Below are 13,672 nucleotides of genomic sequence, written 5' to 3'. Positions count from 1 at the left end.
ATGTGAATAAAAAGGGTGTACTGGCATAGGTAAGAACCTTGACCAGCAAGGTAGGTGCACACGTCATACAACATCTCTGCAGGCTGTCACATGAATGAAACGTCCCAAGTCGTCAAAGGAGCCAAGCCATCAGCCAGTTGAACTAATGCCCAAGTTGACGAGTCAGACCCGCCCTGGGATTAGCCAAATCAAACATCTGATTATGTAGAGTAGTCTTTCTCAACAGGGGCAGTTCAGGCCCTCAAGGGGCGTTGGGGGGGCCTTAGGAGGGCGTTCCGAAGGATATAGTTGAGAGGGGGCAGTGCTTAGTTGTAATTTGGGTCATAATAGTAAGGGGGCTTTATCAGGCTTATGATGAGGTCAAGGGGGCGTTGGCAGGCTTATTATGAGGGTTGTTTAAAAAAGGTTGAGAACCACTGATTTAGAGACTGAATAATGCAAATTCATTTCAATGCTTCTTCGGGCGATCTCGGCAACCTGGGCTAGGGTGCCATCCCATAAATCGGGAGGCCCGGGTTCAAATCCCACCTGTGGTCATTCTTCTCCCATCTCTCTCTCTACCCATTTCCTCTCTCTCACTATCCCATTCTAAAATAAAGGTGTACAAATCCAAAACATATATATTAAAAAAACAAACAAACAAAAAAAACAATGAAGGCCCACTTAGGCCCACTACTGACTTGTATCCAAACTTGTCCATGGCGATGGCTGCGTGCTTGGGGAAGAGATCGCAGGTGTAGGAGTTGCGGTCGTCCTCTGGGATCAGGTCCACGTCGTGGAAGAAGAGGCAGTCCCACTCCTCTTCTCGCATCGCCTCCCGGAACCCAACGTTCATCAGCTTGGCCCGGTTAAACGTGTAGTCGCCTTGCTGCTCACACACGCACACACACACAACCAGACACACACACACAAACTATAGTCAATATGAAGCACTTTCCTAAATTAGCTTCTGCTTGGGGTTGTTCAACAAGTTATTAGGTTTAGGGGTCAATTACTTTTTCACATGGGTCACGGTAGGGTCAGATAGCTTTTTTTCCCTAAACAAATGAAATCGCCAATGAAAACATGTTTTGCTTGGCCTGGAGTGTTATGCCCATCTACCATTTCCATTTTCTTGTTCTGAAATTCTTCAGAGTGACAAAGATTCAATAAAATCTAAGAAATAAGTAAGGGGGCAAATACTTTCGCACAGCACTGTAAATGCTTTTGGTTTTCAAGTTCATATAGGAGTTCATGGAGTCTGAAAATATGCATAAACTGGATGTTAAGGTCAAAATACTTGTTTGCCAAATAATTCTGCATGCAGTGTATCATCAACATTCGTATTGGCCAAAAGGTACATTAGCCATGGAAAGTGGCCCATGGGTTTTATTCTTTATTACAGTAATACACGTTGAAGGTATTGCCTTCACAGTCATTGTACGTGTACATAGAACATACTGCATAATGAAATTTAAAAAGTGCTCCGCTCTACTGCATCTTACATATGCTGTCTAAACAGGACTTGACATTAAGTGAGGATGGAGGCGGTGTCTTGTCATACAACAACATCCTGTTATTGCAACTCTAATCTGCAGAAATGTTAAGGCTCACAGCAAACATGATGCAAGAAGGCACTAATAACAGAATGCCGGTATGAAATCTTGCTTTTGAATCTGATTTTTTTTTTGCAGAAATCGCTGCACAGAAACAACCACAGAGTGACAGAAAAATTACATTTGAATATCTTGGCATTACACGTTGAATGCAAAACACCAACACATTCTGTCTGTCTGTCTGTTTATCCACCCATCTTTGTCTATCTACAGTGCTGTGCATAGGTTTCTGCCCTCCCAACTGAGTTATTACTTTTTTGCCCATTAGGCACACTTAACATTTTCACATCACCAAACAAGTGTAAACATTAAACAAGGATGACCCGAGCAAACATAAAATGCATTTTTTTAGTGATTTCATTTGTTAAGAGAATAATGCCATTTCACCCCGTCTGGATTTGACCGTAGGCACAACCAGTAGAGACTGAAGATCCAAGACATCTATTGGGATGATATTGCTCTAGAATATCTCCAATACATTTATGCCATTAAGCCATTTAGTGACTTATAAATCAGAATAATCTCACTTGTAGTCAGTGTAGTGACCTAAGTACTTGAGTGATGTGATCTCGTTTCTTTGATTTAGTTAGAATTGTAGCAGCAGCATTTTGGATTAGTTGCACCTGCCTGAGTGACTTTTGGGGAAGACCCATAAGTAGGGTATTGCAATAGTCAACTCTATAGGTAATAAAAGCATGGGTTAATTTCTCCCAAGTCCTGTTTAAATACAAAATCCTTCATTTTAGCTATGTTCCTAAGGTGCCAAAAGCTGATTTAGCCATGTTTTCGATGTGAGCACTGAAACTGAGATTTCTGTCCAATATCACACCAAGGTTTTTGAAAGACTTAGTTTTAAATGATCTACCCATCTCACCCATCCATCTATACGATGACAGCTTTACATCAAACAGCTTGTCTCTGATGTGCTGCGTGTGGTGGGGTTAGAGGTGGAGCGGCTCGTAGAGATGCATTTTGCCGACCTCGTGCTCTAATGCCAGGCAGCGGTGGTGTAAATCCCACAGGCCTCAGATGCGTGCGGCACTTGAGGCTATAAGGACCGGGGATTAGCCGTAATCCTGACCAGCACAGCCTGATGAGGGCCAGGAGCCCCCCAAGACTATACAGACGAGGGCGGAATAAAAAAACAAAACAAAAACAAAAGAAAAGGGGGGTTGCCCTTGTGCAATCTCCAAGCCATCTGCTGTGTGTTGTGTTGTGTTGTGTTGTGTTGTGTTGTGTTGTGTTGTGTTGTGTTGTGTTGTGTTGTGTTGTGTTGTGTTGTGTTGTGTTGTGTTGTGTTGTGTTGTGTTGTGTTGTGTTGTGTTGTGTTGTGTTGTGTTGTGTTGTGTTGTGTTGTGTTGTGTTGTGTTGTGTTGTGTTGTGTTGTGTTGTGTTGTGTTGTGTTGTGTTGTGTTGTGTTGTGTTGTGTTGTGTTGTGTTGTGTTGTGTTGTGTAGTGTTGTGTTGTGTTGTGTGTGTGTGTGTGTGTATGTATGTGTGTGCACGTGTGCGCGAGAGAGGGAGAAATCGGTTATCTGAGCGCTATCTACTCTGTGTGTGTCTGTGTGTGTCTGTGTGTGTGTGTGTGTGTGTGTGTGTGTGTGTGTGTGTGTGTGTGTGTGTCTGTGTGTGTGTCTGTGTGTGTGTCTGTGTGTGTGTCTGTGTGTGTGTCTGTGTGGTGATTTCGGAGGCTTGGATGGGCTGACAACTGAAAGTCAACTCTGAGCTTTGGGATTGGCGATATCTTTGAATACACAAACAAGGGGTTGGGCTGCCATCCCTGAGACAATGCCTCGTCAACACTGCGCGGAATGCACAGCTTGATGCACAATGTTGATGCAAATAAAACAACTCCGATTCCAGGGTAAATTACAATTAGTCAAAAGGTCATGACGAATAAAAGAAATACACAAATAAAATTAGTCATGACAAATACAAACAATGAACAATATTGAATGCCGGTAATTGAATCATCATAGAGCAAACACTATATCAGCATAGACAAACCACAGTAAACAGTCATTCGTAGGTCACAATATCATTTAGAAAAATAATGGGGAAAGAAGAAATCAAACTAATCTCTGATTCTCTAGCTTGGGGAGCTGAACTTCTTCTGGAACTATGCCTGGCTCGAATTCTAGTACATCAAGCCCAGAGTTCCCATCCAGCCATCTGTGGCCGACGTTTACAACTGTACAACATCCTAGGGCGTGTGCTCAAAGTCTGTGTATCTGAACTGGCTGACGTCATCAATCACAGATATTTTTAACATCTCACTACAGCAAACGCTACTGTTCTTGTAATCTTGAAACCTACACACAGAGTGTGAGTAATTAGCAGATACAGACAACATTCATGTCACGATGACTCGAAAAAAAGACAATGACTGGCACCTCTGAATGTGTCAGGTGAAGCATGCCTTTTGACATGCCTTTGTCATTGTAAGTGGATAAGGTTAGTTGGAATCAGGCCAGGACATAACAGACACGTCATACATCTTGATCTCGGTCTGTCTCTCCCCCTCTCTCTAAATACAATGTCACTCTGGCAAACATTTCCTCCAACCTTGCGCCTCACTGTCGCCCACCCTCCCATGTCAAGCAACTCGGGGTGCCCCCCAACCCCAAATTTACCGGTAATGTCCTGATTGTGGTTCAACAGGCGCACCTCTGAAGTTACACAGGCGTGTAGGATATTATCTCAGTGAGGTTGTCCTTGAGGTGTAAAAAAAGATCCTCCACAATGTCCAACGCAGATCTTCACACTTGAATGTCCCGATTGCACAGGACTGACAGAGTAACTTCTGAATTGCATTTTTACAACATATTCAATAAATCCTTATGACAATTGGCCATCCATCTATGGCGTTAAAAAATCCTGCTAGACTAGAGTATTGCGAGACAGAGACAATCTCTGCAGAGTGGAGACCCATCTGTTGCACTTCCACTGGCTGAGGGCAGGGGGTGCAGTTGAGCCCCCTCTTTATGTTTCTCCGGCGATGGTGTTGGGTCTCACTGTCAAGATCGGAGACACTGATTCCCTCATTATTATTTAATCACTGCAGCACGAGCCTAGCACTGTAGCTGCCTGACGCTCATCTGATAATCTCAACAATAATCTCCAGTGATCAGTAATCACTCGTCATCTCAGGACTGTAATTGTACAAATTTGAGGGGGCGGGGGGGACGACATTTAGAGGAGGAGAAAAAGCTGCTGTGTCGCGTGGAAAAGCTGAAGAAAGCCTGAGGTGTGTTTGTGCATGAATAGCAAAAGCCTTATTGTAGCGGTGGAAAGTATTTGATTCCTGCATTACTTAACGTTGCCTTCATTTTTCAGGATATTAATGAACAAATTAGTTGCACATTAATTTACATAGGTACATACATGAAAATATGCCAGATTATAGCACAATGGCCAATTTCCATCTGGTGTGTAAAATAGGTAGGCAAGATGTTTACAGCAGAGAGATTAACATACACCTTTACAAAACAGCCAACAATGGTAAAGAATTCAAAGACAGTGTGTGTGTGTGTGTGTGTGTGTGTGTGTGTGTGTGTGTGCTGCGAGTGTGTCTGTGTATGTGTGTATGTGTGTGTGTGCATATATGTGTGTGTGTGTGTGTGTGTGTGTGTGTGTGTGTGTGCATGTGTGTGTGTGCATGTGTGTGTGTGCATGTGTGTGTGTCTGACCTGCTGTATGATATAGATGCCATACTCTAGCTGCTGCCTCTGCAGGAAGGGGTGCAGGTAGTAGAGCAGGAACTTGAGGTGGTGTTCCCGGTTCCTGTGGGGAATGATGATGGCGGTGCGGTGCCTGGCCTGGCAGTTGGGGGGCCTGTAGCGACCGCCCCGTGTCACCAGGGGGTTCCTATGCTCCACCTGGCCCAGCGTCAGGCCAGAGGGGAAGGTGACATGGAACGGCCCACCTGTGAAGAGGAGAGGGGAGGAGAGGAGAGGGGAGGAGAGGAGAGGGGAGGAGAGGAGAGAGGAGAGGAGAGGATGGGAGAGGAGAGGAGAGGAGAGGAGAGGAGAGGAGAGGAGAGGAGAGGAGAGGAGAGGAGAGGAGATAGGAGTGGGGGAGAGGAGAGTGGGGGAGAGGAGAGGAGAGGAGAGGAGAGGAGGAAAAAAACAGCATATCACAACGTTAGTCATTTCTGCATTGCACAAGCTGAAACAACACAGAAAACTGCCTTGAGGTAATCACTGCACATTAAGGCCGAATGATGTAATTAGGGATGGGATATCGGTATCGGTGTATCGGTATCGGGTTCAGATATCAACATAATTCAGAGATCGGATCGGATCGGAATTTTCCCAAAGTATCGGAATTTTCCCAGGACTGACATTGAGCCAGGTTTAATGTTAATTTGACATCATAGCACTTTCACATTAGTTTTCAGGATGGGATTGTTACTTTTTACTTGTTACTTTTTACATATTAATAGGTTTTATGTTCTTCTGACTTCCTCTTCTGACCAAATAGTGCATATAAGTGGTTTTGGTATAGGATCGGAGTGGTATCGGTATCGGCACAAATCCAAATTTAGATATCAGAATCGGATCGGAAGTGAAGAAATGGATATCGGTGCATCCCTAGATGTAATGCGAAGCAAATTCATTTCTGGAGCTGGAGCTGACGCTGGCTGGCTAACTAGCTAGCTGGCAGTCTGACACATCAACAAGAAAAGGCATGTTTATAAATGCCATTGCTCTGCAGCACCAAATAAGTCCACCTCAGACAGAAAATAAGATATGTGGATTTTTCTAGCCCAGAGTTGTGACGGCAAAGTTATACAGGGGACTCAGACAGGAGGGGGTCAAAACAGCACTGGCCATTCTAATATAAACACTCATTCGTTACAACAGCTATAGATTTTTCTTAGGCAAACAATACTAGCTCACTTCAAGATGGTGTACTGATCTTTTTTGTCTCAGCCCGCAATTAATTCTTTAGGAAAACTCTTGACACCAGTCCTTGAGGTGACGTTGACAGACACACAGACAAGCGTGACACTCGCACAAACACACATGCACAAAAACACGCATGCGCACACACACACACACATACACACGCACACACACACAAAAACCTGTGGAACAGGAAGGGAGTTCCAGGAATGACAAGAGGAAGTCAGTGTTTGGAGACTGACTGTAAACACTGACAGGCACAAAAAAATAGTGGAGTGGGGGGAAAGAACAGATAACTCTGAGAACAGCTGACTGGAATGCAGAAAAACTACATTCATCCATTTCTATTTAGTGCCATGTCATGATTATGTATCGGTGAGCCATAGTGGCATGAGTTTTTCCTCCCCAGAACTCACCTATGAGGGGTGACTTTTTGGGGCAGAGAGGGAGCTCCTCCTTGGCGAGGTTACGTGCCAGTATGGACAGGTTGGAGTAAATGTCCCCTCCCGTCAGGGTGGCATTGCGGCCGCGCAAGTTGGCACCGTGGGCCGAGGCGGTGGTGCCGCCGTGGTCCGTCCTGCGGAAGATGCGGAAAAAGTAGGAGACGCGGCGCTGGTAGCCGTCCCGCTGCGACAGCAACGCCATGACCACCAGCTGCACGCCCAGGAACATCACCAGGTAGCGCCATTTGGACTGTAGCTTAAACATGGCCACCGCCGACTACAGCAGGAGACGACTGGGTTACGCAGCCAGCTAGGCCGGCCAGGCAGGCCAGGCAGGCAGGCCGGCCAGGCAGGCAGGCGAGGCGAGGCGAGGCAAGCAGGCGGGCGTGCGCTCTTAGCTCAACGCTTTGTCTCGTCTCGCTTGGACACTTAGATTTCAGTGAGGGTGGCAAGTGGAGGAGGAGGAGGAGGAGGAGGGAGAGGAGGAATGGCTTAGCAGTGACAGCAACGTGCTCCTCTTCTGTGGCGGTCTCTCATACCTCCGAGAGAAGCTCTATACCCGCTGGGAAATCCATGGCCACGAAGTTCAGCATGCAAACTACAAGAATCACTTGATGTTTTAAAAAAATAGGTTTATATAGGTAAAAAAGTTTAAAAACAAAAAAATAAATCTGCGAATGCTCTCTGTATCAGAGAGTGATCTGTGGGGAGTGTGGCGATGTACACACAATGAAGTAACAGACGCTGGTGAACTGGTATGGTGGGCAAGTCACTTGTGTTGGAATGTGACCCTTCCAGATGGCAGGAACAAAAGTGAGGTAGACAGGTGCGCACATCCAAGACGCAGTGCAGGTGCAGGACAAAAGGTGAGACACGATGAAAATATGAAAAGATGGAACGTCCGCACACCCGTTTTTCTTTTTGTTTTATTTTCGAGCTATGTGCTCTTCATCAGACTGGATAGGAACAAAAGACCGGAAACACCAGATACAAAAAGGCACTTGAGGAGGGAATGTTCTGATAAAGTGTTCCAAAATATTGATGTAGTGTACCTCAATTAATGTGAAAACATTAATTTTGCGGTTTTGCGGGCTGGGCAAGAACTTCCAAGGATTTCAATAGTTCCCAGTTGGGGTGATTTGTTTACTGTTCATTTACATCCATTCCAGTTTCACTCTGATGATTATCTATCACGGTCCCTCTGAGGAGAGGAGGTGCAGCTCACGGGGACAAGTGTCTTTTTCTGGGCATGTTCAAGCTGGTCCATGTTAAAGTCCCATGTTCATCTCCACCGCAAGTTAGACAATCTGCTGGAGCTGATGGCTCAAGCTGTCTACTCTGGTCACTGGCCAGGGGAGCTGCAAGACACTGTGGAGAGAAAAGAGGGAGAGGGAGAGGGAGAGGGAGAGGGAGAGAGAGAGAGAGAGAGAGAGAGAGAGAGAGAGAGAGAGAGAGAGAGAGAGAGAGAGAGAGAGAGAGAGAGAGAGAGAGGAGGGAGAGATTTGAAAACATTTTATTAATTAGAAATAGAATAGAGAAAAATAGAATTACCAGTGTTAGAATTTTTTTTCATGAAATTCACAATTCTCAATAAACTTTTCTTAGGCTTAAGAACTGGGAAAGTAGAAAAAGGAGATATCCAATACCTAGAGCGATTTTCCCATTTCTTCAGCGTATAAGTGTAGGGCCACTTAACCCCTGGAAGGAGGTCAGAGTAATAGGTTTCCCTCTAGAAGAAAAAGACAAAAGAAACAAAAGAATAATTAGATGGTTTGGAGTGAGATGCTTAACTGGACAAGATGGAACATCTTAAGGAGAACCCATTGATTTTTTGACCTCAGGAATCTTAAGAAACAATGTTATCTGTCTCTTTTTGAAGTCATGTTTCGCAATCACACACATCTGGCAAGCACTTCTTGTTCTTTAATTTTTTTTTTAATGGAACGCTTTCATATGAAAGTAAGGTTCACAAACATTGTTACTGATGGCTACTCAAGGCTGTGCAATGATTTTTATGTGCACTATACAGTCAAATGGTCTTGGCCTCCTCTCAGCACCTTGTTAAAATGAAAGGAAAATGACGTTGTGCCCCTACACAGCACAACGTCACCACAAGACGCAAGGCCTACATTTGTATGCTTTCGTCATAACCACCCGAGGAGCTGGAATTCATTTCTTCTACCTTTTTTCCATTGAGTTAGCCCACGTAGGTACACAATTAATTCTGTGCCAAAGCTTTGTAATGCCACCACAACACAAGCACCCACACCCACACACCCAAACGGTCCAAGACACACACACACACACACGCACACACACGCACGCGCACACACACGCACGCGCACACACACGCGCGCACACACGCGCGCACACACGCGCGCACACACACGCGCGCACACACACGCGCGCACACACACACGCGCGCACACACACGATTGCATCCACGCCCGCAAACACCACCTCAGCCCCCAGCAGCACTCATGATGGGCCTGCCCCTATCTGATGGGCACTACCCCGATGAGCCCCTGACAGCCAACATCAGCAGCTCCGCAGTGTTTGTTTTCATCCCTTTCCTGAATACCACAGCTCGAGTGCTTAAGTGCTTCAGGAACAAGCCCAGGATCTGGCGGGAGGAGGTGGAGGATTGGAGGGGGGTGCTGTGCCAGGATTTCTCTTTCTTTTTTCTTTCTCCCCTCTTCTCCTTTTTTTTTTTAACATGGCCACTTTCCCAGACTCAAGAACTCTGTAGTTGTGTCTGGCAGAAAACACAACCAAGCTCAGCTCACCCACCACCCCTCCTCCTCCTCATCATGCAAACACACATGCACACTCTCTCCCTACCCATCCAGTGTCACTTTGGGATTTCATCTTGCAGCTGTTGCTAGACAGTGTTGTTTAGCAGCGAGAGGCCTGGTCGTTCCCAACACGGCTGCCTGCTTGTTCCCCAAGGCAGCACTATCTGCTGTGCCTGATAAATGGAACATCAACACACCGTGCTAGAGTAGAGAGCCCTTCATATTGCCGCTCCACACACGTGGCAACTAGGGATGCAAATTATCGATTCATTCATTAATCGTCAGTCGATTGCCTTATCGATCGACTTATGATTAATTGATAAGCTGCGTTTTTCCATCTGAAATCTCAATGTTCCTCGAAAAAAAACTGCTAAATCTAAAATATTTCACTAAAAAGTGAGATAAAATACTACATTTAAATGAATTCTTTTTTAATTCTTTAATTCAAAGTGGATTTAAATATTCCCACTATTCACAACCCCCTTCACATGCCCATTTCACCTGGGTAATCGATTAATTGTTTGTATCCTAGTGGCGACTATTCTTTTCAGATAAATTGGCTAGTAGCCTAGTTACCAGGGGCCTCATTTAAGACTTGCATGGATTCCCAACTGAATATTTGAGTCGGAATCTGCAATGCATGCACCAAAATAACTCAGCTGCATCAATCCATGCAGTTGGATTTCATTTCATGCACTTGTGATGCATCCCGTTTAACATGAAATTCAGTGCACAACATGCACTTTTTAAACATTAAGTCGGTTACGTAGGCAACTTTTTTGGGTGTAAGAGAAAGGTTTGTACATAACACACCTGGTGGGAAAACCTCGCATTTCAAAAGGAGAGAAACAAGACCGAATCACTGCATCACAGCACGTCTTGATTTTAAGTTGAAACTTCATGAGATCAACCTGAATTAATTTTGAGGTCTCTTTCTACCAGGCATGATGCAGAACAGCACAAAAACTTTACCCACCACATTACACACTCAATCACACACCCACCCACTCACAACCCACATGTCAAACAAGGCCACAGATCCAGTGAATCTGTGCTTACAAAATCAATTAGTGCTCATTAAAACGGCCATGCTCAGACCACTAATCCTAATCTTAAGAGCGCTGCTGGCATTGGTCATTTACAGAGAGAGAGAGAGCGAGGGGAGAGAGAACGAGAGAGAGAGTGAGAGAGAGAGAGGGGAGAGAGCGAGAGAGAGAGAGAGAGAGGGGAGAGAGCGAGAGAGAGAGAGAGCGAGAGCGAGAGAGAGAGCGAGAGAGAGAGGGAGAGGGAGAGGGAGAAGGGCCAGATGATAGAGAGAGGAGAGGAGAGGAGAGGAGAGGAGAGGAGAGGAAAGGAGAGGAGAGGAGAGGAGAGGAGAGGAGAGGAGAGGAGAGGAGAGGAGAGGAGAGGCACTCCAGATTGTGGCGGGATGGCGTGAGTGACAGTGAAAGCTGCACGCAAGAAGAGATAAAGCCACAGAGTGCAGTGGAGTGTGCCTCTCTCTGAGTATGGTGTGTGTGTGTCTGTGTGTTTCTGGGTCTCTCTCTGGGTTTGGGGTATGGTGTGTGTGTGTGTGTGTGTGTGTGTGTGTCTGTCTGTCTGTCAGAGTGCACTGGAGTGTCTCTCTGTATGGTGTGTGTTTGCAGTGGGGGAGAAAGAAATGAGAGGCAGAAAGAGGGGAAAGAAAATAGCAAGCTGGGTTGGAGAGGGGATAACTGAGATAAAGGCTGAAATGCAATGACAAAGAGGACACGAGAAGGCATGGAAGAAATACACCAAAATGTAGTGGGGGGGAGAGAGAGAGAGAGAGAGAGAGAGAGAGAGAGAGAGAGAAAGAGAGAAAGAGAGAGAGAGAGAGAGAGAGAGAGAGAGAGAGAGAGAGAGAGAGAGAGAGAGAGAGAGAGAGAGAGAGAGAGAAACAAACAAACGCAGAGAGACAAACAGACGCAGTCAGACAGAGAGAGTAGGACAGACGGACAGACAGAGACAGACAGGGCGAGATGGAGATGATGCAGCAGTGTGTTTGGCTGCAGGGCGCCATCGGTGTAAACGCTGCATCTGCAGAGGGGCTGCCGGAGCATCATTGCTACTTAATCCGCTGCCAATCCCACGCACTCTCACTGGAGAGAGCCTCATTAAGCAGCACTCATTAGCATGGAGAGGAGGAAGAGGAGGAGGAGGAGGAGAGGATAAGAGGGAGAGGAGAAAGGGGAGGAGAGGAGAAGAGGTAGAGGAGGAGAGGGGAAGAGAAAGAGGAGGAAAAGGAGAGGAGAAGAGGGGAAGAGAATAGTAGAAGAGAAGGAGAGGAGAAGAGGGAGATGAGGAGACGAGGAGAGGGAGAGGAAGAGAGGGGGAGAGAAAAGAAGAAGAGAGGGAGAGGAGAAGAGAAACAGGAGAGATCGCACATCAAGAAGAGGAAGATAGTGGGAAGGGGGGGAGGGAGAGAAAAAGAAAAGGGAGAGAGGGAGGGAGAGAGAGAGTCAAAGAACGGAGAGATTGCACGTCAGCAAAGGAAAAGAAAGAGTCTGCTCAAGGGGAGGGACGCAGAAGAGAGAAGAGGGAGGGAGGAAGAGGGGAAGAGAGAGACAAACAGGAAGATGATGGAGTGATCACACATCAGCAAAGGAAAAGAAAGGGAAGGAGGGGAGGGAAGCAAAAAGGCAACAAGCATGGAAGAGTGATTAAGTGCTTGTACAAGGAAGCTAAACAGATATACAGAGCCAGAGCCAGAGAGAGAGACAGCCAGAGAGAGAGAGAGAGAGAGAGAGAGCCAGAGAGAGAGAGAGAGAGCCAGAGAGAGAGACAGAGCCAGAGAGAGAGACAGAGACAGAGACAGAGACAGAGACAGAGAGACAGAGAGACAGAGAGAGAGAGAGACAGAGAGAGATGACTGGAAGACAGAGATCAGAGAATCAGAGAAAAGAGAGAAGGGGAGGAGAGGATAGGAGAGCATGCAGAGAGAAAGCCAGAGCTAATGACTTGTTCTTGTGGTTGGAAATAAGAACAGAGGAAGGCTTACCTTTCTGCTCTCCCTCCCTATCTGTATGTCTCCCTCCCTCTCTCTCTCTCTTAGGACTTTCAGGCCGACCAGAACGGAGCTGGAGCCGGTGCCCGCACCAGAACTTCTCCTGCACGTGACTGTGTTACCCGGATGAACCTGCTGACGGGCACGCTGTCGTCACGGTTCGCGGAGAAAAACCTAGTATTTTGCGGTTCGCATTGCGAACCAACTTTCTGGTTCGCGAACGCAAATATCTGTGGCATGAATACGACGGCCGGTTCGCGATTAGGTGCGGGAACGGGCTCCAGCACGGTTCTCAGTCGGCCTGAACGCGCTATCTGTGGTTGTTTTTTTGCGGCCCTCCCCTCCTTGCCTTTCTTTTCCTTCCCTGATGTGCAATCTCTTCATCATCTTCCTGTTTCTCTCCCTCTCACACACACTACATGAGGAACAAGGTGCATTGTGGTGGCAGAAGAGGACTTAACAGGGGCAGAGGCATGGGAGTACACACGCGCACACACACGCGCACACACACACACACACACACACACACACACACACACACACACACACACACACACACACACACACACACACACACACACACACACACACACACACACACACACACAGGCACTTTGCCGTCCCTGGACATGGATGAATAATGCATCGAGCTAAACAGGGCTGTGGCATACGACGCAGGTCAGCAGGGAGGAAGGCAGTTTGTCAACATCCTACTTACTCCAGCCACAGCCACCGACCACCACTCACCGGAAACCAACACCACTTCCCTACATCCCCCTCCACGTCACAGGCACAGGCGCTGCGCAACACGTTGCAAAAGCAGGTTAATGCATTTGAAGAAGCGAAGAAAGGCGAAGCACCAACTGAGGATGAACACTTCTCGTTTCATAAGGGACATTTTATATTCC

The 13,672-nt window shown here is 46.5% G+C and overlaps 1 protein-coding gene and 1 pseudogene across 2 annotated transcripts in view; one reads left to right on the top strand and one right to left on the bottom strand.

Annotated features, from left to right (window-relative positions):
• The window catches only part of LOC134449801 (fucolectin-like), an 82,333-nt pseudogene that overhangs the window by 19,877 nt on the left and 48,784 nt on the right, over positions 1-13,672 (top strand).
• si:dkey-199f5.8 (beta-1,4-galactosyltransferase 3) overlaps positions 1-13,672 on the bottom strand; it is a 33,410-nt gene that overhangs the window by 5,753 nt on the left and 13,985 nt on the right. For both annotated transcript variants that reach the window (XM_063199501.1, XM_063199500.1), the window contains 4 exons: positions 8,591-8,673; positions 6,918-8,312; positions 5,284-5,519; positions 681-868 (listed from right to left, as the gene is read on the bottom strand). In XM_063199501.1, the coding sequence (XP_063055571.1) occupies positions 681-868; positions 5,284-5,519; positions 6,918-7,209 (716 nt within the window). In that variant the 5' untranslated portion in view covers positions 7,210-8,312; positions 8,591-8,673. The remainder of the gene's footprint in view (positions 1-680; positions 869-5,283; positions 5,520-6,917; positions 8,313-8,590; positions 8,674-13,672) is intronic.

Source organism: Engraulis encrasicolus, chromosome 5, assembly GCF_034702125.1.
Source record: "Engraulis encrasicolus isolate BLACKSEA-1 chromosome 5, IST_EnEncr_1.0, whole genome shotgun sequence".
Lineage (NCBI taxonomy): Eukaryota > Metazoa > Chordata > Actinopteri > Clupeiformes > Engraulidae > Engraulis > Engraulis encrasicolus.
This window is presented reverse-complemented; position numbering and strand designations above follow the sequence as displayed.